A 24,689-nucleotide genomic window follows, 5' to 3' on the forward strand; every position below is an offset into this window, starting at 1 on the left:
CATGGAATTAATAAATAAGATTATTAGATTAAAGAGTTTAATTAATAATCTGGTTTATTGGAGCTTCGTATTATAGGTCCATGGTCTCCAGATCACATTTGTCCTACATTGTCAAGGGTAAGGATGTCAAAAGTAAGATTTTTAGAAATAATGACTTAATTGCAAATGAATTAATTTTTCAGGGCAAATAAATAATTATGTGATAATTATAGCCAATTGATTAATTATGAATTAATTAATATTATAGTTTTTATTTTGAAAAACTATAGGTTAATATAAATATTAATATCATGTTTGAAATAATATAAAAAGATAATAATAATTATCTTATTTAGAATAAGATATTTTATTTATTTATTTAAAAATTCTATTTTAAGATAAAGTTAATTTTGAATTAATTGATATTTATTTTGGGATAAATATATTATATTAAATATTAATTAAACAAACAAATGAGAAAATTAGAAATAACCCTAATGATGTGGTCGACACACTACAGTGAGTGTGGCACCAAACACAGGGATTTCCTATCCCTAAGATTTGAATTTTTAATTTCAAATAGTTTATTTATTTAATTATATATAATTATTCTTTTTTAAATATGATTTAAATTAAATAATAAAATAGGATATAACTCATCAGTTTTATTTTAAATAAAATTAAGATTAATTAAATTAGTTAATTATATTTATAAACCTTAAAAGAAAGCTATAGTTTTTTTTGAAAACCTGAAAAACTATTCAACACATATTCTCTCTATCAAACCTCTTTAGATCTCATGTGTTGAGTGCATCTAGAGAGTCATAAATCAATATTTTGAATCCTACATGCTCACACACATCCTTATGTGTTTGAGCATTGGTCTGGAAGATCAAGGTGTGAGCTTTCAGAATCTGGATTGGAAGATTGTTGATTTATACAAAAAGATTCGTGGATACTTGATAGGGTTCAAGAGGTAATCTTTAATCTATTTGTATGTGATTTAATATATCTATATATTTATGATCTTGGTTGGTATTAATAAATTAAAAAAAAAACTCACTTCGCTGCATATATCTGATTTACACTCTTAATACCAACAAATATTATATAAGCCTTGGTTATATTTTTCATTGAAGAAGAAGAAGTTCAAAGTGATGTTCTAGCAAGGGTTTGAAGCTCTCAAGAAGATCCAAGAAGTTTGGTCTACAAACTAGGGTTTGCACTCTCTAACTCAATCTTTGATTGGTCTTTCTATATTTTAATATTGTGGTGGTGTAATCTCACTCTCTTCCAACAGTTCTTCCTGACCAGGGGTGTCATCATTGCTTGCCCTTGAGCTAGTTGAAAGGGATGGGTGTCTTTGGTCAGGGTTGCCTAGCATGGTGAATGTGCTTCTTGATCTCAGGTGTGGGTTCTTGGCTTTGGCTCTGTGGTGTGGCTTCTCCTCTGTAGCTCCGTGCTTCGGCGAACGATGGAGAATCCTGGTGTGGGCAGTGAAGCTTCGCTTGTGTTTAGGGAGTGGTTCGGGGTTCTCTTGGCTTCGTTGTTCAGCGGATTGCAGCGACGATGCTCCCCCTTCCAAGCTTGAGTGGGATACCTTTGATGTTGGATGGGCTCAGTTGTTCGTGTTGGGTCTTCTCTGGTTTTTTTTTATGTTTTCCATTTTGATTAGTTTTAAGTTTAAACTTGGTGTATTATGTTCGTTATTTTATGTTTTGGTTGGTTTACTTTTTTTCGTTTTGGATTTTCTCATGGGTGGGACTTGGTAGAGATTATGCCCTTGGTGTTTTTTTTTTTTTTTTGCCTACTATTTTAGATAGTTTGGCTTTCTTTAATAATGATGGCTTGATTTGTATGTCGGTCTTGTTGGCATTGTTATCGTTGGCTCACCTTTTGGAATAGCAATTTGTCATTGTAGCTTATTGGAGAGCTGTTGCATTAAACTTTATGTATTTAATGAAAATCTTTGGCTTCTACTCTAAAAAAAAAAAAAGAATAACGAGGCATTGAGGCAATGTAAATATTGTAAAATTCTTTTTCATCGCATTGCACCACTTATAAATATTATTACTTTTGTTATAATATCAAAACCCCGAAAAAGTATTAAAATACAGAGCATACCGTTGACATGGGCGTACATATAAGATGCCATTTTGATAAAAAAAAATATAAAATAAAAAAAAACAATATTGACAATAAAGATGAGACACTTATTATTTATAGTGGTTAGTGTTGATTATGTCAGCCTTATTTCATATCTTTTCTCGCGATATACAATACAATGGATAAGGGTAATTTCTTTGCAGGCATGTGAAGCCCTTCGGTACTATTATTTTATACTTTAGGAAGAGCGTCACGTGACCTGTCTCTGCCTTTCTTTAGCTTATCCTTTGATTTAATTTACATGTGTCCCATGTTGTTAAGATAGCTAAATAGGTTTAGGGTTACGAAGAATTTGAGAGTTCTTTTTCTCTATTTTTTTTTTTTTTTTGAAAGGATTTCTCTATTTTTTAAAATGCATCATTATTTAAAAAAATACATCACTAAAATACTATTTTTTTATTTTATATCAAACTTTTAAATTATATCATATATTAGCCTTTTTATATAATTTTTAAATTATTTAAATATTATTTTTTATTCAATAAAATAATAAAAAAAAGGAAAAATAAAGAAAAATTAATAAAATATAATTAAAAATAATAAAACATTTTTTAAAAATAACTAAATCTTCTCTAGATGTGGACAAAAATTCATAATAAGGTATAATAAATATGCATTTTAACTCATTTCTTTGAATATATTTTTTCTCTTATTTCTTAAAAAATTTGAAGGGGTGTGCTCTTATAAAATGTTTAAAAAAAGAAAAAGGCTAAATTGCTCCTAATTTTTTTATGGGACATTTACGTCATTCTTCCTATTCCCTAAACTTTCATCAATCGAACCTTTCGATTTTATATATAATTTTAGGCAGAATTTGACACAGAGTGACAATCATAAGATTCAACTTTTATTTTTTAATATTTATTATTTGGTAGAGTTTTAATGGCCCATTACCCTAGTGATAAAATCAATGCGGTTGCCGCAGGGTGAAATTTGCAGAAATAAATTTAGGATATAGGGAATGCACCTAATTTATAGGCCCAATTGCCAAAAGATGCCCATAGTTTTGGAATTTAAAAGTAGTTACCCAATAAATGAAAGTCAATGATAATATTGCTACTGTCACATCATTTAAGACAAAAAAATTCGGTAGATTTCATAAAATTAAGTTAATCACGAAGATTTCTTTAGATAATTAGGAATATATATCTCTTCTAGTATAGATAATTAAAATTTGGGTTTATATATTTTTTTTTTGGATCATGTGTTTTGTCTCATTATTTGTTTAAATTTTGTGTTTTGACAAATTACTTTTTGGACTTTATATTTTGTAAAATTGTTAAAATAAAATCATAAACCTGATTTTGGTCAATGATTTCTCAACTAAAATCACAAATAATTAACAAACTAACAATTCAGAACAAAAATAAAATCATTATGTTTAAAAATTGTGTTGTTATATTCAATTTTTTCTTTATCAAAATTGAGTTTATGGTTCTATTTTAACTATTTTAAACAACATATGGTCCAAAAAGTAATTTGTCAAAATACAGAGCTCAAACAGGTAATGAGACAAAACACAATGTCCAAAAAAGTATAAACCCTTAAATTTTTTTGGTTTTGATGGTATTTTATTTTTTTCGTTAATATTATCTGAATATTTTTATATATAACAGAATATTATTATATTTAATAGTATATTGCAAACATGATTTAAATTTAAATTAAATAATTAAACAAATTAAAATATGATATTTTTGAGATATTTTACAATGAAAATTATTTAAAAATAATAAAATCATATTTTATAACTTAAATAAAATTTAATTAAACTTAAAGTATTATAATAATATCACATTAAACAAATAACATAATATAATCTACTATCAACTAAAAACAAACTTTTTTTCAAAAAAAAAAAAACTAGCAACAAACTTAAATTTAAATCTATGTATAATATTAATATTGTATTAAAACATATAATATATAATCTTTTGTTGTCTCTGCCAAATTCAAAAACTAGAACAAACATAAACTTAAACAAAAAAAAAAAAAATTAAAATATGATATTTTTAAGATATTTTATGATAATTTAAATAATTAAATCATATTTATTTAAAAATAATTAAATCATACATATCATTTTTTTATATTATAAATTTGTGCGATAGTTTGTTTTTTATCAAGTTATTGGAGCTCTTTTTCTTCATCAAATCCATCAAATGACATTGTGAGATACATTAGAAACTAAAAATAGTTGATGCATGTATACTACTATCTACACTATGACTTTTTCTATTGTTATTTTATTTCTATTATTAATTTCATTTTTAATATTATTATATTTTATATATATGTCATGTAGCCATGTAAATATATATCTATGTCAACGTTGTGTTTAGATACCATATATGTAGAAATTATTGATATAACTATTTATATTTACCGTAGAACTATAATTCATTTTATTATCTATATATATTTAAAAAAACAGTGAACCAGTTTTTATTAAAATTATAGACAATGTTTACAACTTTAAAACTAAAAAAACGTGCCTTGTTTGCTTTTACCTAGTATATATATATATATATATATGTTTAGGGTGATTATGTTCTGTGGGCGTATGGATAAGTCACACCGATGTAGACTTTTTACTAACCATTCATTATAGTATCGATGGCTCCGGTTGATTGAAGGTATCGAGAGGCACTGAAGTTGTTTTTTACCCTCCCGTAGCCTATAATTTTTCACCCTTAGTTAATTAAAGTAATATATAATTTACACCTTCCCCTCCGCGACTCCGCCACCCACCATTCTCTCTATCACATTCTCTCTCTCCACGACCCTCTCACACATGATACCCTTTCTTGCTCGTTCTATTTTTCGCGGCCATCAATGGCCTCTTCTCCATCCATCCACCACTGGCAACACAGACCATAGACATATCCATCTCGAATGACAAGATTATAGTGACTGGACTATGGATCTCGCTTGACTCACTACCCAACCCATTGTTTTGATCCATGGGATCGAAAGGGTTCTGATTCCTCGCTTTGTCGAAGATGACTTTAACCACCGCCGTCACATATTCAAATGCTAATATATGTCATCTCTCCAACACATATTTGAGGAAGTCATCATGTTAATCCTCCTATTAGAAGTTGCTATATATTTCTTGAACACTCTATAATATTCTAGACATTTGTAGAATACTTTACTCAAGAATTATCTAGATATTTGTAGAATAGAAGAACTTCAAAGACATTTTCTAGAATACTCTAGTTTATAACTTCCTAGAAGCTATATGCTCAAATAGTCTAGACTCTTTATTGTGTAGATTAGTCTAGAAGTTGTATTTGTAAATCAAATACAGTAGAATAATCTAGAACAAATAATTCTAGCCACAAATGTAAAGTGGGCTAGCCACTATAAATACTCCATCATGGGTAGCAAATGGTGTCACTACAAACAACAAACCATCAATAAAATTCTACTACTACCCATTACTCTCTAAAACATAAACCTTACTCCTCCAAACCAAAATTTCTTCACTTGTCCACTCAACAACATCAACTATAATATCATAACCCATCATTACTCTAGCCACTACTACTACTCATCAAATATTCTAAACTACAACAAATCATCACTATTTTCTCTATCCCAAATTCACAAACCATCAGTGGTATTAGAGCCTCATCTAATCTCAACACTGGTCGTAATCTTTTCCACTCATCATGGGTACCGAAGTCAGCCGTTCATCTCTACCTCTTCCAATTTTCAATGGAGAACACTATGATTTTTGGTCTATCAAAATGAAGACCTATTTTTCGTTCACAAAATCTATGGAAAATTGTTGAAGATGGATTTAATGTTCCGGAAGACAAGTCTTCACTTACGGAGACTCAGAAGAAGGCTCTGGAGGAGAATCAACAAAATGATTCTCAAGCATTATTCTGCTTGCAGCAAGCTATGGCAGACGCCATTTTTCCACAGATTATGGGCCCACCAACTGCGAAAGAAGCATGGGACACATTGCAGAAGGAGTTCCAAGGAACAATCAAGGCACGCACTATTAAACTACAGAAGCTCAGACGAGATTTTGAAAATCTTAAAATGAAGGATAATGAGACTGCAAAAGATCACTATTCTAGAATTAGAGAAATAGTAAATAAAATGGGAGCCTATGGGAAAATAATTTTTGACAAGAAAATAGTAGAAAAAATATTAATTTCTTGTATAGAAAAATATGATGCAATAATCTTTGTGATAGAAGAAACAAAAGATTTAGATCCTCTATCACCAACTGAATTAGGCATAATGATAATTCGACTGAAAATGCCTTTCAGTCTAAAATTAATCCGCGGTCTCAAAAATCTAAAGCTGATGGGAGAAAATCACTAGAAAATTTTAAAAGCGAGAGTTATCAAGAAAAACAAAAAGAAAATAACGACAAGTATTCTCCATGTGGCATTTGTAAAAGAAAAAGTCACTTGGAGAAAGACTATTGGTTTAAAGAAAAACCTCAGAGCCAAAATTGTAAAAAATTTAGCCACACTGAAAAAACTTGTTGTTTTAAGAAATCCCACCAAGCTAATTTTTTAAAAGAGAAAAATGATGAAAATAATCTCTTCTATGTCTGCCAAGCTGCATCAGAAGAAAAAGATACTTGGTATCTAGACAGTGGTTGTAGCAACTACATGACAAAAAATGAAAGCATCTTTTGTAGTCTTGATAAATCCAAGACTAAAGTCAAAATTGGTAATGGTGACTTCATGGAAGCAGTTGGGAAAGGCACCATTGTCATTGACACTAAAAAAGGAAAGAGATACATCAATGATGTACTCTTGGTACCCAACATCAATCAAAACCTACTCAGTGTAGGACAAATGGTTGAAAAAGGGTACTTTTTACATTTTGAAGGAGATTCTTACACAATCTATGACAAGCAAGACAAATCCTTTGAAATTGCAAAAATAAAAATGAAAGAAAACATATGCTTTCCTTTACAATGGTGATACACAAGCAATGTCGCAATGCAAGTTCAAGCAGATGAATCGTGGCTATGGCATAGAAGGTTCATACATTTTAATTTCCACGAGCTAAAGATCCTCTAGCAAAAGAATATGATGCGAGACCTCCCAAGAATCAAGGAGCTCAACACTATCTGCGAAGGGTGCATGCTCGGAAAACAACGTCGAAAACCTTTTCCATCCGGTAGAGCTTGGAGAGCCAAAGAGCCACTGGAGTTAATCCACACAGACATTTGCAGGCCTATGCGTATTCCGTCAAATGATCAAAACAGGTACTTCATTCTCTTTATTAGAATGACATGGGTTTATTTTTTGCGACAAAAATCGCAAGTTTTCAATATTTTCAAGAAATTCAAAACCTGTGTCGAAAAGCAAAGTGGTTACAACATCAAGACAATAAGAAGTAATAGAGGCAAAGAATACACTTCTAATGAGTTCAGCAAGTTCTGTGAAGAAGAAGGCATGGAGCATCAACTCACAGTTGGATACGCACAGAACAAAACGGCGTGTCTGAAAGAAAAAACAGAACTGTTATGGAGACAGCAAGAGCTATGCTCATGGAGAAGGGTCTTCCAAAAATATTTTGGGCAGAGGCAGTAAGCAATGCAGTCTACTTGCTCAACAAATGTCCAACCAAAGTTGTGCAAGATAAGACACCGATTGAAGCTTGGAGTGGACGAAAGCCATCAGCAAAGCATCTCAAATTATTCGGCTGCATATGCTACTCACATATTCCAAAAGAAAAAAAGAGGCAAGCTAGACGAGAAGACTGAGAAAGGAATTTTCTTAGGCTATAGTACTTAATCAAAAGGCTATCGAGTCTATAGATTAGGAACGAAGAAGCTCATAATCAGCTGAGATGTACAATTCGACAAAGATGCGACATACAATTGGGAGACATAAGAAGTTGAAAGAAAGACTGTCAACATTCCTCTACTGTCGAGATAAGAACAAAATGATGTTCCAACTCCACCAACCACGGAGGAGCCGACACAAGTCATAGAATCCCCGCTAGAATCACCACCAAGGCGAATGAGACCCTTGGCAGATATCTACGAGACTTGCAACTTAATGCTTATGGAGCTAGAAAGCTTTGAAGCTGCTCAAAAGCAAGAAGTATGGAGAAGAGCTATGGATGAAGAAATAAAGATGATTGAGAAGAATGAAAAATGGGAGCTTGTAGATCTTCTGCAAGACAAAGACATTATAGGAGTTAAGTGGGTTTACAAGACAAAGCTCAACCCAGACGGCTCGATTCACAAGCATAAAGTAAGGTTAGTCGCTAAAGGATACTCACAACAACATGGAGTATACTACAATGAGACATTTTCTCCAGTTGCACAACTGGACACAATAAGGGCCTTAATTTCTCTAGCTGCACAAAAGAAATGGCAGATTTTTCAGCTAGACGTAAAGTCAGCATTCCTTAACGGCTACCTTGATGAAGAAATATATGTAGAGCAACCTCAAGGGTTCTTGGTGCAAGGACAAGAAGACAAAGTTCTCATATTAAAAAAGGATTTATACGGCCTGAAACAAGCTCCGCAAGCCTGGTACAATAGGATTGATAGCTACTTCACTGAACAAGGATTCAAGAGGAGCAAAAGTAAGCCAACACTCTACATCAAGACTCAAGGTACGAGTGACACACTTGTTGTCTCTCTATATGTTGATGATCTCATCTATACAGGCAACAATAAGGAGATGATCAAGAAATTTAAAGAAGACATGATGAAGAGTTTCGAGATGACCGATTTGGGATTAGTGCACTACTTTCTCAGGATCAAAATAACTCAAATAGAAGATGGGATCTTCATCTCACAAAAGAAATATACAAAGACGCTCTTGAAGAAGTTCAAAATGGATGGATGTAAGTCAGTATCAACTACACTAAACAACAACAAAGCTCTCAAGAAAGAGGATGACTCACCAAAAGCAGATGAATCAAAATTCGAAGTTTAATTGGCAGCTTACTCTATCTGACAGCTACAAGACTAGACATTATGTATGCAGTCAATCTCCTATCAAGATTCATGCACGGTCCAAGTCAAGTTTACTACGGAGCAGCCAAGAGAGTCCTTAGATACTTGCAAGGGATAAAGAACTACGGAATATAGTATGGAGTCACACAAGAGTCAAAACTCATTGGCTATAGAGACAGTGATTGGGCAGGATCACTAGACGATATGAAAAGCACGACAGGATATGCCTTCACAATTGGATCAAGGATATTTTCCTGGGCATCAAAGAAACAAGCAACAATTGTGCAATCATCAGCTGAAGCAGATTATATTGTCGCAGCAATGACTACAAGCCAAGCTATATGGTTGAAAAAAATATTTGAAGACATGGGAGAATCACAAGACGAAGCTACAAAGATAGCAAATCAGCTATTGCAATGGCCAAAAATCCTGTATTTCACAACCGAATGAAGCATATAAGCATCAAGTATCATTTTATTAGAGAAGTTGAAACAAAGAAAGAAATAGAACTCAAGCACTGCATGACTGAAGAACAGTTAGTAGATATATTCATAAAGGCACTACCAAGAGGAAAGTTCGAGCTACTATGAGACATGATTGGAGTTATTGACATGTGTACCAAGGAGGAGTATTAGAAGTTGCTAAACATTTCTTGAATACTCTAGAATATTCTAGACATTTGTAGAATAATTTACTCAAGAATTTTCTAGATATTTATAGAATAGAAGAATTTCAAAGACATTTTCTAGAATACTCTATAGTTTAGAACTTCCTAGAATCTATATGCTTAAATAGTCTAGACTCTTTATTGTGTAGATTAGTCTAGAAATTGTATTTGTAAATCAAATACACTAGAAAAATCTAGAACAAATAATTCTAGCCACAAATGTAAAGTGGGCTAGCCACTATAAATACCACATTATGGATAACAAATGGTGTAACTACAAACAACAAACTATCAATAAAATTCTACTACGATCTATTACTCTTTAAAACATAAACCTTACTCTTCCAAACTCAAATTTCTTCACCTGTCTACTCAATAACCTCAACTATAATATCATAACCTATCATTACTCTAGCTACTACTACTACTACTCATCAATTATTCTAAACTACAACAAATCATCACTATTTTCTCTATTCCAAATTCACAAACCATCACCTCCATTTATTTTCTGAAACATTTGATATATTTTTGGGTTCAGCATATTTACTGTTGTTTGGAAGGACTTTAAGTTTTAATTGAGACGATGTTCATTAGATTTTTTAAGAATTTTTCATCATAATGATATTATTAGGAGTACGTGCTTTGTTCATTTTGTGGTCAATGCTTTCTTCTTTTACAATTTTTGGAAAAAGGTTGTGAAGAAACACTGGAGAGATGACCATAACTCCTGTACCGAAACCTTTCATTTTGAAAAAGACTCCAAAACTAACGTTATGACTAAACAAGAATAAAAAGTATAATATACAGACAGCCTCATATTAAGCCTGACCTTTTCTAAATTATCAACTAATCATTTGTCACTACGTGTAACTAAAACAATTGTACCTTTGGCTTTTCTTAATGCCCGCCCAGAAGAAATTTCCTATATGTTTATCTAACATTTTATTCTTTCTTTTTTAAGGGTGTTATGGAGATACAAATTGGATATATCCAAGTTATCATTGGGAATGAAATTTAGACTCTCATTTTCCTATAAAAATATCGGTGATGTATTATCCTGATTTTCAGAGGAAAAGGCCACATTGTTCATTCATTCCCCAAAATGTTCAAGTTAATTGCAGAATGAATTACAATGTTTTTTTTTTTGTTGGCTTATTTACATTAATTATACTTATAACTTTAATATGTCATAATAGAAAACTACATGATGCTTACATTAGACACTCTCCTATAAATAAATAAATTGCTAAGTATTGTTTTTAAGAGTATGCTTTATTTCAGCAATTAATTAGTGGGTTAAGAACATATTCAGTTCCATCTCTATTAACTACGTTATCTTGGGGTTTCAGTGCACATGTTCCCGCAACAAATTTGTCTAGGTAATCGGTGAATTGTATTTATAAGGGAAAAAGATGTCTAATAAGACTACTGAATCTTATAAATAATATTGAGTGTAATTGTATTTACATCTGGAGTTATTTAGTAGTATAATTGAGTGGGAATAATATCCATACAATACTTCAAATTTTCTGTTTAATTTGGTGTCTTAACTTGGTGTCTACTCAATTAAAAAATGACACATGAATTTGAATTGACTTTTTTCATTATTTTATTTGCTTACATTATTAACTTACTTCTTAATAGTCATTTTTAGTTAACTTGTAACAGTAACATTTTTAATTTTATTTATTTAAATTGTTCCAGTTTTATTGTTTTAAACGTTAGTTTCATTATTTATCTTTTAAATAAATACATTTTCACCATTATTTTAATTAATCTCTGTTACACCCAGATTTCGAGACCAGAAATTATGACATCGAAAACTGGACTCATCAAGTATGAGCTCGAAATATATGAAATACATTTTATGGTCCTGTTGTAAAACCTCCGAAGTAAAATGACAATTTCGAAGAAGTGTAGTCTCAGGATTCTTTCTAGGCTCGAAATGACATGATATGGGATACATCTGTTATCGAGCACCTTCAGATTGAGCAACTCGAGCTTTGGAAGTGCAAGCTTGAGTGTGATAGCCTCGACCGTATTTATCTGCTCCGAGCAGGTCTTGGAGTAAGATGACAAGTTCGTAACAAGTCCGTAAGTTTTGATGGTCACGATGCTGATCGCTGATCTCGAAGATCCGATGAGTCACCTGAGATAACCCGTTGTATGTGTGAACATATTTGTTGCTGTAAAATCCCAATATTAAAGGGATATTATTTAGTTTGTTATTCATTCCCGGGTCTTCAGGGGAGGTTTCCTTGCATATAGAAGATATAGTATTTAATGTCATTATTGAAATTGATATACAGAACATCTTCCCGAAACGAATCCTGTAACCTTCCTTATAAATAAAGAAGGAATGACCACTTGTAAAAGGGGGATTTTTTGATATCTTGAGAGAAAATTCTAGGTAATTCATCCATAAAGAATTTCTAAAAAACTCTAAGTCTTAATAACACAGACTCGTGTACTAGACAGATTTAACTGTTGAACCACGTAAAAACCTTCTTGTTCCTCTTTACTATTCGTTCGCACCGTAGTTTATATTGTTTAATTACTCTGCGATTTAAATTGACGAAAAACGACGTCAATACTTTTTAATGAAAAAATAATAATATTTTTACTGTAGTATGTTAACTAAAAAAAAAAAAAAAGAATCACTAGAAAAAGATTCTAGGATACGTAAATATATATTTATGTATATAATAAATATAAACTAGGCAAATAAAATAAACAAGCAGCAAAAAAAAATTGGTAAGAGTTACTATTACTTTAATTGTATATAATAAAATTTAACTTTAATGATATAATATTGTCTTTTTAGCAATGACTACGGTTAGTTATTAATTAGGAATAATAGTTTGTTTAAAAGTCAATCGAGAGGTATTACTCTTTAATTAAGTAGACACCAAATTAGACAATATATTTAAATCCAATACGAAAATATCCCATTTATTGTGTTCAATACCATTTGGCACTTTTTATTATGCCCATGTAAAACAACTATTATATTATGATTAAAAAAGTAATTATTATTATTTAAAATGATATTTGCAGCTAAAGTACCAAAATTTTTACTTTTTTTTTTTTTTTTATAATTAAGTACCAAAACGTTTTTTTTTTGCATTGAAAATACCAAAATATTACATTTTCTTGCATTTCAGTACCAACCGTTAAGTTTAATTTTTGACCAGTTAATAATCATATGTCAGCTAAAGGTTTGTCCACATATTGATACTTTCAGCACTAAAATGAACAAAGTTTTGATATTTATATGTAAATAAACACAAAGTTTAAGTATTTTAGTTGCAAGTTTTTCTTATTTATTTTGTAGAAGAAAAAATAAGTAAGTTTTAGGATTTAATTTTGATTTTTTTAATATAAATTCAATTTCTTATTTTACTTAAAATAGATTTCTAATACATTTTTAATTTTAAAATCAAATAACATATAGTTTTTATATTTTAAACTTTAAATTACTATAGGATTTAAAAAATAAAAAAACCAAAATAAAAATAAATGATACTTGATTACGCTCAAAATGTGACATCCAATGGAGATGGTTGTAGTATAAATTGAGGGTTCAAAACATGATTATATTGTTTTTTTTTTTTTCATAGAATAATTTAGTTTCATAGAGTAATTAAAATATATTTTAAATTATAAAAAATATTTGTTTGATGACGTGGCACAATAGGGACATACGTGGATAGCACGTGACTGTTTAGTGATGATAGTCTGGTCGACCAATGACCAGGATAGCAAGCTGCTCGATGGATTCAAGAAAGATGTTGAACAATGCGACAGAAGATATGCTGATATATGCGACCAGGTCTGATCGTAGTAATGAAGCCAAAGTTCAAATACAGTTATAAGTTGAATGTTTCTATGATATTTGACCATCTTTATGTGGAACTATTATGAGTTCCGATATTATTCAAATATGTTTATGTTTAAACACGGCCTATCGACCCATATGTACATCCTTGAACTTATAAATAGGACTCATGGGATTCATTTAGGGGATATGCAATATTTTGTATTCAGAAAGAGAACAAGTATTTTTATACCCAACTTTTGTATTCCACTTTGGAGCTTGTGAAACTTAGTGAACCCTAGTTTGTTGATCGCAGGTTTCAGAGTTTACATTAATAAAAACACTAAGTGGATGTAGATTATTACCAATCTCTGAGACCGAATCACTATAAAATCTTCGTGTTGTTTAGTTCTTGCATTCAACTAATTAATTCTTATCGTTTTTAGTAACTATGCGTCGTTGGCTAAATCACCAGTCAATATATTGGTGCTTTCATTGAGAACTGAACTCAAGAACTTCAAGATAAACAATGGCGAAAACCTCCAGAATAGCGGGTTAGATGGGGCAGACATATGATAGTGTGCCAAATCAACCTCCTCCACAAAATGTAGCGGAGGACGAGCCACAAGTGGAACTAGAGGAGGAAGACATGGATGCTGAAACTTTGCGATCAACTTTGATAGTATTGTAAGAGGAATTAACTACTCTGAAAGCTAATCAAGAGAATGTGGCTGAAACGATGGTGCTGCAGCAAATGGAGATTGACCGGTAGCGCCGAGAACTGAATGAACAGCAGGCTGACATGGACCTCCGGCAGAGAGACGCCACATCATCTTTAGAAGCAGCCATTCAGTTGGCTCGAGGACATCCTGCACCAACCTCTCAACTAGATCACCCACCAAGCTCTCACCCTCTCCAAAATCCACAGTTAGAGCATCCCCCATATCATCACAATCCACCACACCCAAGGAGTCCTCAAAGACCAGAGCAACCTCCTAATGCTCAGCAGGAAAGACTAACCCAAAATCCTGACAGAAATAGCGAGCAGCAAGAACCTTCTCGATTTGGTCGAGATAACGTTCAACAACACAAGTAGAATAGGGCCGAGCAGCATCCCAAAAGCCCTAGACGCTAGACAGCTGGGGAATAGAACCCTTCTTGCAGGGGACAACATCCCTCGGGAAGTAGGAGGAAAGTGGACTCAGGCTCTGCGGTCTGGTATCCCCCGCGACATAGTAATGTCAGAGGACCTAATGACCAAAGTAGGCCCCACCTGTTTATCGAGACAAACCAGGAGGAAGAGAGGGGAACAGTGTGTATAGCAACTCGCACACTCATAGGTCTCAATTCAGAGATGTCCACGATTACAATGAAGCAGACTCTGGCAGGAGGAACAGTGGTCGACTGCAGGAGGAAAGGGACGGATAACAAAATCCTCCGCCAATGGAGAACCGATCGACGAGTCAAAATGTTGGGGGACAGCCTAAACAACCCAATGTCTTTGACCGACTAGGTGCAAGCGAGCAGATACGTAGGGATGAAGATATGAGGGATGTGATCAATAATTGAAGGGAAAGACATGACGAGTACTTCCCCCCAGTCCCAGCCGCTCCAGCAATACCAGATGCTGTACAAGCTCAGATAGATGCGCCAAATCAGGCTGTGCAGCAGCTAGCTAGGAATAAAATGTCCCACATAGAGTTTAATAGAAGAAAGGGCACCCCATTCGTTAATAGAATTGTTGTGGTAGAGATCCCGAGCAAATTAAAAATGCTAATTCTACCCAACTTCACAAGAGGATAAGATCCAGTATCTCATATAAACAAGTTTGAGAACCAAATGGACATCCAAAAGGTGTCTGAAGATGCTCGATGTAGGATTTTTCCTGCCACTTTGTCTGAATCAGCTCAGGAATGGTATTTCAAATTCGCTCCGGCCAGTATAGTTTCTTGGGAGATGTTCGTGAAGGAGTTTTACGGGCAGTTTTATGCTGGTCGAATACATCCAACAAAGGCTAATCAGCTGGTCAACATTCGACAGAAGGAAGAAGAAACTCTCAAGGATTATATCCAACAGTTTATGCGAGCGGCTGCTCGTGCCAAAACAGTTGGAGAAGAGGGAAAATTAATGGCAATCACAGCTGGAGTGCGACGCCATTCTCCTCTATGGAGTAGTCTGCGAAAGAATTGAGTCAAGAGCACTCAATAATTTCTGGATCGAGTAGACAAATATATCAAATTCGAGGAGGCCATTGCTAATGAAGGAAAGTCCCCAAAGGATGACCAAGGTAAGAATGAAGACCCGACCAAAGCCGCTAGTGGGTCTGGTAAACCCAACGACAACGACAAAGGTAACGGTAAGAATGGGGGAAAAGGACGAACACTGAACCAGCGACATCTAATAGCAAGCGCCCTAAACAAAACAAATATGAACCAAGGTTCACCAATTACACTGCCCTGGTCGATAGTCGAGCTGAAGTGTATCAGGCCAGTCATACCACCGTTCCTTTTAGGCGACCAGCCTCGATCAGGAAAGACATATCTAAAAGGGATACGACCAAGTTTTGTCATTTTCACAATTTCTATAGCCATGATACAAATGAGTGTAACCAGCTCAAGGACGAGATCGAGTTTCTTATTCGACAAGGACATCTGAGGAGATATGTGCGAACATGGGGACGTTATCAACATGAGGCTCATGGAGGCAATGAGCAGACACCTGTATGCCAACGCTCGCCTCCTCTACAACCAGCTCCTATCGTCAGTACATTTTTGAGCATCTGCGGAGAACCACATATATCAGGTGACAGTGGTAAGGCGAGGGAGAGATATGCCAGAACCCTACGTCACGATCAGGACATCAAAATGCTAAACGTCGAGGAGCGAACTCCAAGAAAAGCTCGAACAGAGGAAGAATTACTAAATTTCTCCGAGCTAGATGCACAACATGTCCGATTTCCCCACTCAGATCCTTTGGTTGTGGATGTATAGATCACCAACATGATGGTAAAATGAGTGTTGGTGGATACAGGAAGCTCGGTCAACATTTTGTACAAGTCTTCATTGGAAAGAATAAAATTTTTGGTACAAGATTTAGAGCCATGCAACCAAACCATCTATGGTTTTTCTGGCGAAGGGCAAGCACCAATAGGGTCGATCAGACTCCCAGTCACAGCAGGAACTGCACCTGCGAACAGGACATTGCTTGCTACTTTTATAGTAGTTGATTGTCCGTTCGCATATAATGCTGTGATCGAAAGGCCCATACATATCGATCTGCGAGCCATAACTTCGATCTGGCATCTGTCCATAAAGTTTCCAACCGATGCAGGAGTTGGGTGCGTGTTGGGAAACCATCGAGAAGCCAGAGAATGCTACAATTTCTCGATAACAAAGGCAAGAAGAGGTGGATCGGGAAGTGGAGCTGAAAAAAGGATGCCAGAGGTAAATGACACACAAGCCCAATCAGATGAACAAGTCACCAAATAGGGTGTTACGACCCAAAATCACTAATATGGCTTAAGGGCCCTGATTAGTGTGCCGGGAGGGCATAATTGACTTATGAGTGAATTTATTGATTTAATGCATGCTTGTATGATTATTTGAATGTAAAAGTGGTTAAATGTTATATCTGTGAGAACCATATTATTATGTGGGTAGATTTGTAGTGAGCGACTTGAGGCGATCCTAGGGAGCTAGATAGCGGGAAAAGTCACAACGGGGCTTAGTATTTGACTTTGGACAAGTCAAGGGGTATTTCAGGTATCAGGTAGTTATTTAGACTATCGGGTTATGGAAATAAATATATGGAGGTATATTTGAGGATAGAAAGCTTAGGCGGGAGTATTGGGGAAATTTACCGTTTTGCCCTCGGGGACGTTTCCGGCACCCTGAGCCTCGAGATTGACTTAACTTATTAGGATTAGACTAAGTTAATGAAAAATAGGGGAACAAAACACAAACCGACTCATACTCTCTCTCTCCTCTTCCCTTCTCTTTTCTCTCCCAAGAAACCACAGAAAATTCAAGAGAAATCAGCTGGAATTTAATGATTTGGGCTGGAAACTTATAGGTTAAATCCAATGCTCAGCTAAGGAAACTCAACCAAGATTAAGGTAAGGGCTTAATCATATCTCTGAGCATTTGAAATTTGAGTTTTGACTGGGTATTCAGGGAGTTTATGGTTTTGATGTTTAAGGGTTGAATTAAGCTGAGAAGCTTGGATTTTAGCTTAGGAATTCGTCAAGAAGGTGGTTCAGCAAAAGAGGTAAGCTTCAATTTTTATTCAGAGGTTAAAATTTGAGTTTTGCATGACTGGTTTTGGTGTTTAGAGTTGCTGGGTTTTAGAGAATCAAAATGGAGTTTTAGTAGGTTTTTGGGCTGAATTTCTGTTGGATTATGTTGTTAGAATCGTGATAAAAGTTTTGTGATTAATGGATTTTGAGTTAGGGTGCTTTGGAATGGTTTTGGATGGGGTTAGGATGCTAGAAATGGTGGTTTTTATGGGCGCGAAGGGGAGGGCCGCGACTCTGTTATAGAGCGCTGCGGCCCTATGAAGCAAGAGAGCCAGGGAGGCTCGGCCAGGGGAGAGCGCCGCGGCGCCCTTGGGTAGGGCCGCGACGCGTGTCTGCTTGTTGGGGGCCTTGGGATCTATTTCAGAGGTGGGCCGCGGCTAGGCTTCAAGGGCCGCAGCCCTTGGGTGCATTCTTGAACATTTGGGGATTTTAGGCGCGGGAGTCTAGCCTAGGGTGCTCGGGATTGATTTCCCCACCGTGCTTGTTGGAAATTCGATGTCCCGGAAGCTGGTATTGTACCCGAAAACCTTTACTTGAATATTAATGGAACCCAATACCTTGGTTGTGACTAGGTGTTAAAGCTAGGGCTCGGGAACAGATCGTGCTTGCAGAGCGTCACTCGTAATCAGTGAACGCAGAGACTAAAGGTAAGAAAACTGCACCTAGTTGTATATCTGTAATGAGACTAAGGGTTCCCTAATGTGTATGCTTGAAAGGATGGTATTATGCCATGTAAATAGTGAACCAACGGCCTAAGAGTGCCAAGGGTTACACTAGCGCACAGGGCGCGTGTAATGCCCCAAATTCTCCGGTATAGTTTAATGGCAGGATTAGTAGGCCAAGAGGGCCATACTTGTTTAATTTAATTATGCCATTAAATGATATTATGCATGTATATGTGAATTATATTATGATATGATGTTATATGCGTGCATGTGGGTCCACATTTGAATAAGTATGCTATTTTAATAATTTGGCCCACTGAGGGTAAATATGAGTATTTGGGTGCATAATGTGATTTGTGAATGAGATTCCATTATTATGGAGATATATTCGAGCTATTCGGCATGAGACAGTCATATATAATGGATTAGCAGTTTTTTCATAACGGGGTCAATTTTGGGGTAATAGAAATGTTTATTTGATGATCAATTGGGAATATTTGAGATCAGGAGGAATTTTTGGAGGTTTTGACTATAATGTCCCCAGGGGTATTTTTGGGACCCCGAGCATTAGGTTTTATTTGAGGTTACTTAAGCTTGAAGTAACTGTCAGATAGAACGTATGATTAGAAAATCTCTCGTTCTCCCTTTCGATAGTTCGTTTTACCGTTTGAGCATTTTCGAAGATATCTCGAGTTCTAGGAGTCGGAATCAAGCGAGGGTCGAGGCATAGCGATCCTAGGAAAGATTAGAAGCTTCTTAACCGAAGGATTTGATGGAAAACAACCCAATCAAAGGTAATCTAAGTTTAAAGTTTTGAGTTTTTAGAGTTTTTAAGCTTTGAATTGGACTTTGTGAATTGTTGAGTTTTTGGTTGGTTTGAACCTTGGGTTTTGAGGGTTTTGGTGTTTTGGGAAGCTTGGGAGCTTTGTTTTGATGATTGGGGATGGTTAGGTATGAGTTTGGAAGCTTGGAGAAGTTGGAAACACGTTTGGGAATGGCCCAGGGTTGAGGGCCGCGACCCTGTTCTTGGGCGTTGCGACCCTAGCTCGATGAGGAAGATGAGGGGGTTCTGTTTTGGCTGGGCACCGCGGCCCTTGGTGTTGGGCGCTGCGGCGCTTGCTTCAGGAATTTCTGGGGGCCGCGGCCCAAGGTGCCAGGGCCGCAGCCCTTGCCTTGTTTTCACCTCGTTTGCTTGTTTTGACCCCGGGAACTTAGCTATAGGCCTCGGGAGTGTTCCTACTACTTGGATTAGTTGGGATTGATCTTCCAGAGGCTAGATATTGGTGTGGAAACCTATGTTGACCATTATTGTTAATGTTGTCCCTTGTTTGGTTATGATTAGGTGACCGCTAAAGGACTAAAGGTTGATCGTTTTTACAGGTCGTTCTTTTAATCATTCTAGCTCGAATCTGAGGTAAGAAAACTGCACCCTGTGTATATGTGACATGCGTGATTATTATCGAGGCATGTTGATTGATAAATGTGGACATGGATTGCATATTATATGCTAGCGAATGTTGTATACTTGTATATGTACTGGCTAGTCAGGGATACCGACCTAAGAGTCAGAAATGGCATAGCGTCATGAACGCAAGGCAAATGAAGATTGGATCTAATCGATATCAGCGTTGAATGGCTCTAAGGCATTAACGCTGGACCGACCCTAAGGTCGATGAACTTATAAGCGCTTGTCTGGTCTAAGACCAGTTATTCAGAGCCAGGGCATATGGCCCCGGTGACTGTTTGTCACATGGCTAGAAAACGCTGTTCCAGGGTTATGACTTTAAGTCATGAGGAGGGTTATGTTGCTGACCAGTCACCATACACCTATTCTGTTCAAACTTATGAAAGGTACACTAATCAGTTAAGCCCGAGTGACCCTATCGTCACATGGCTATTGGGGGCTGTACCCACTTTTGTGACTGTTGCGACTGTTACCTATTTGTTTGGACTGAAGGTCTTGAATGATTATTACGATCATTGTTGATATTATATCATGCTTTATTGTGTTTTCTTGCTGGGCCTTAGCTCATGGGTGCTATGTGGTGCAGGTAAAGGAAAAGAAAAGCTCACCCAGCCTTGAGTGGAGAGCTTAGATGGTGATGTGTACATATGCGGCCGCTTGACCACCACGGCCAAGGCGTTCTTAGAGGAACTAGGGGGTTTACCCTATTTTTGCCGCTTAGGTCGGCGGGATTGTAAATTTGAAACAGTAATGATCGTTTTGTACTGAGAACAACTTGTAAATGTTTTGATTAGCTCTGCAGAGCAGTTTGTAATAAAGATATCCATTCCTTTTTATTAGTTTTCCACCTTAACCTGTTAATCACACTTAGAGCACGTTTTTAACCATAGGACTCGGGTAGCGGGTCAAATTTCTGGTTCACTGTTCACCGTAACTGTTCTGGGGTAACCAGGGCGTTACAGTGCGGCTTGGCCACTGGTAGCCGAGGACAGCTTATTATGCACTGAGCTCGGTTTAAGCGGGCCAGAGTCAGTGGGGTAAACAGAGGGTGCGGCCTAAGTTTTCGGCCTGACTATTATGTGACCTGATTATTATGAGATTTGAATGTTATTTGTGATTAGTTGCATCTTTGATTATGAGTATGTGTTGAGTGGTTAATGTGGAATATTTAATGGTTGATCATGCTTAAAGAATTGACTTTCTATTATTGTTGTTTGTATTGCTCGTTATGTTTTCTTGCTGGGCCATGGCTCACGGGTGCTACGTGGTGTAGGTAAAGGCAAGGGCAAGCTTGATTAGCCCTGACTTGGAGAACTTTGCGAGCCGAATGTACATGACCAGCTGCTCAGCCACCACGGTTGGGGTTTAGGCAGGGACGCGAGAACCAGAAATGTCTATTTTGCCTTAGTATGGCTGACAATTGTCTGTATTTTGGAGATTCTGTAAATCAACTTTTAAGCTCTATTTCTTTTTGGGATCCCATGTATAAAACTGTTTAATTATATAAAGTGAAACTTTTGAGACCAAAACCTTTTTAACCCTAGCTCATACATGTTTAGTGACACGTTTTTAAATTAATGACTTGATTAGCAAGTCCTGCACCTTTATAAGTACACAGTGTAGTGATCTTGGCTATCCAGGGCGTTACAACTTGGTATCAGAGCGTCCTAGGTTTAAGGGTTCCTGAAGACTGGCTAGACATGTACATTCGATGCAAGAGACAAGCTCAATTCAGGGTTTGGTAATGTGTATATGTGCTTACATGCTTATATGCCTGAAATGAATTATAAATGTTGTTGTTTATTGGATTAATAGGAAGCATGAGATACTGATAGGGCCTGGCCCTTAACTGTTGTGTGAGAATATTGAGGCATGTTTATTAACATTGCCGTGCATGTAAATGAATATTTGGATGATTAAATTGCATATTGTCTATGGATGAATGCTTGATTCATAGCAATTGTGTGAAGAGATTGGGGCATGCTTATTAGCAGCCGGTGCATGTGGATAAATGCCTATATGTTGATTGTTTGTGATTGGTTATGTTCCATTAGTGGATTTTGGAAATTTTTTTACCTTGTCATCATGGTCTAACAGCCGAGTCGTTGATTGCAGATTGACTTGGATAGCTATGCATCCAAGAAAATCTACGCGACTAGCCGGCACTAGGTCTGGGACCGGGGGTGATGACCAGGGACATATTCCTCCACCAGTCCTTGAGAACTGGCAGCAACTCATGGCAGATATGCAGGCTCGACTAAAGAGCCAGGATGAACAGGTTCGCCTATTGCGACAGCAGGCTCCATCAGGGAGTGCTGCGCCTATTGTACCACTTGCAGTGGTACCGGCTGTATAGTCTGGGGAGGTTGGGAACAGGTGGTAGCCGTTATATGAGCGGTTCAGGAAGCAGCAACCTCCAATCTTTGAGGGGGGACCAGATCCACTAAAGGCCGAGCAATGACTGACTATGATTACTACTATCCTGGATTTCATGAGGATAGAGGGACATGACAGAGTGGCCTGTGCCACGTATATGTTGAGAGAAAAAGCCCACATCTGGTGGTAAGTGGCATCGCAGACCAGGGATGTTACCACTTTGAGTTGGGAAGGCTTCAGAGACTTGTTCAGTTAGAAATACTACAATGTTGCCGTCAGGGTAGCAAAAGTTAATGAGTTCGTGGGTTTGGTGCAGGGCAATATGACTGTTACTGAATATGCCCTAAAATTTGACAGGCTTGTGAAGTTTGCACCAGATCTTGTGCCTACTGGTGCTGCCAGGCAAGATAGATTTATCAGGGGGCTTAATGCTATGATAGCCCGGGATGTCAGGATTACAACGGTACCTGGAGGAACAACTTATGCCCAGGCCGTTGAGAAGGCTCTTATCGCTGAGGAAGCGGAGAACAAGATTTAGAGGGAAAGTGCGGTGAGGCGTGAGGGCCGCAGAGTTGTGCCTCCTTATTCAGGGACAAGTAGGGGCGGAGGCCCCAGTGACTTCAAGAAAAAGACTCTTAACACTTCGACCACTGCTGGTCCTGATAGGAGGGGTTGGGGTGGACAGGGTGGCGGCGAGGCATGGCGGACCTATCCAGAGTGCCCGAGGTGTAGAAGATGCCATCTGGGCGAGTGTCAGGCCAAGGCTTGCTTTGTGTGTGGAACAGTGGGGCATCTCAGGAAAGACTACCCAACAATGAAGAAAGGTGAAGCAGGGAAGGTGGATAGCTTGACTCCAGCTCGAGTATTCACCTTGACTTAGGCAGAGGCCGAGGCTAGTCCCTCGGTAGTGACAGGTCAACTTTCTAGCGCTGGCACTCCTTTTACAGTATTGATTGATTCTGGTGCTACACATTGATAACTCTACAAATTAGAGTTATTTTACCATATTTTATATGCTAATTGTTGCTTAGTTCTTGAGTTTTTAATTAACTTATTAAGTTTTTAAGTAATTTTAAATTTATTAGTCTTATTTTGATTTTATATAATTTTGTGTGTTTTTATAGTTATTTTGTTGTAAAATGTTGTAGTTAATTATTTGAATTAATGTTGTTTAGTTTGAGGTATAAAAAAATGTTGTATTATTGAACTTAAATGTAAAATATAAATTAAGTTATAATTAATATTTTCAAAGAATTAAATTGATTTATTTTATAGTTGAAAATATTGTATTATGATTTATTTTATATTTATTTTGTAGGGAATTTATGCTCTTGAAAAGTAAAGAAAAATGAAAGAAATGTGGCATTTTCAAGAATTAAAGCTGAAAGAAATAAGGATATTATGGCATTTTTGAAAAGCTTAAAGCCCACCAAAAGCAGGCCCAAATCCAAAGGCCCAAATCATCAACATTTACTTATTCTTTTTTCCCTTCAGCAGCTTCTCCACGTGCACAGCCTCTTCCGCCTGATGCACATCAACCTCCCATTTTCCTTCAGCATCTCCTTCATGCGCCAGTGCACAGCAAGCTCTTCCAAGCCCAGCTGAACCCCTTCAAGCCCAAAACTCATCAGCACCACTTCCATCATTTCGGCCCAATTACCAAGCTCAAGGCCGAATAGCCTCCTGCCCAGCCACCACATTGCTGCCATTTTCCTTCTTGAGCCCACAAATTACTCAAGTGTACCACTTGTCCCCTATGACAAAAAAATGCCAACTTTTTACCCATTTTTCTACACACTTTTTACCCCAAAATCATCATCACTCCTACAATTTACCCCTATTTACCATATTATTATTAATTTAATCAATTTACTTAATTTAAATTGATTATTTTAATAATCTCATTTTGGCTATAAATAAGGGTTTTGAAGACCATTTTTGGGTGCTTAATTTTTGGTGACCATCTTTTTTCTCCCATTTTCTCTCTACCATTCTCTCTTCCATTTGGGTTTTTCAAGAGCATTTTGCAAGTATGTATGTCATTTATTTTGTAATTTCTATTCTAGTTATGTGCTTCTAATCTTTTTCATAAGATTATTAAGATCATGATGAAGCAACTTGTAACTAGGTAATATTTATGTTGTATGTTGATTTCCTTTGTAATACAACAAAGTTTATGGATTTTTCTTCTTCATATATTTCTTTCATCTTAAATATCTTGTATTTTAGATTGTTAGAACATATTTACACTTTGTTCTTCATTAGTGCATAAACATAATATTCTTTGTGTAAGATGTGTCAT

The 24,689-nt window shown here is 36.1% G+C and overlaps 1 protein-coding gene across 1 annotated transcript; it reads left to right on the forward strand.

The window, feature by feature from the left end:
• The first annotated feature begins 1,361 nt into the window (after positions 1-1,361).
• LOC133796003 (uncharacterized) lies at positions 1,362-7,103 on the forward strand. Its single transcript, XM_062233485.1, has 3 exons — positions 1,362-1,614; positions 5,948-6,252; positions 6,435-7,103. Exons 1-3 carry the CDS (start codon positions 1,362-1,364, stop codon positions 7,101-7,103), a joined length of 1,227 nt encoding a protein of 408 aa, XP_062089469.1.
• The last annotated feature ends 17,586 nt before the right edge of the window (positions 7,104-24,689 follow it).

Source organism: Humulus lupulus, chromosome 8 (genome assembly GCF_963169125.1).
Source record: "Humulus lupulus chromosome 8, drHumLupu1.1, whole genome shotgun sequence".
Lineage (NCBI taxonomy): Eukaryota > Viridiplantae > Streptophyta > Magnoliopsida > Rosales > Cannabaceae > Humulus > Humulus lupulus.

Coding starts and splice junctions, on each gene's coding strand:
- LOC133796003 (XM_062233485.1), top strand. CDS start 1,362: ATGGTGAATGTGCTTCTTGATCTCAGGTGTGGGTTCTTGGCTTTGGCT. Junction 1,615..5,947: donor GGCTCAGTTGTTCGTGTTGG/GTCTTCTCTGGT, acceptor AAATTGTTGAAG/ATGGATTTAATGTTCCGGAA. Junction 6,253..6,434: donor ATTCTAGAATTAGAGAAATA/GTAAATAAAATG, acceptor AATGCCTTTCAG/TCTAAAATTAATCCGCGGTC.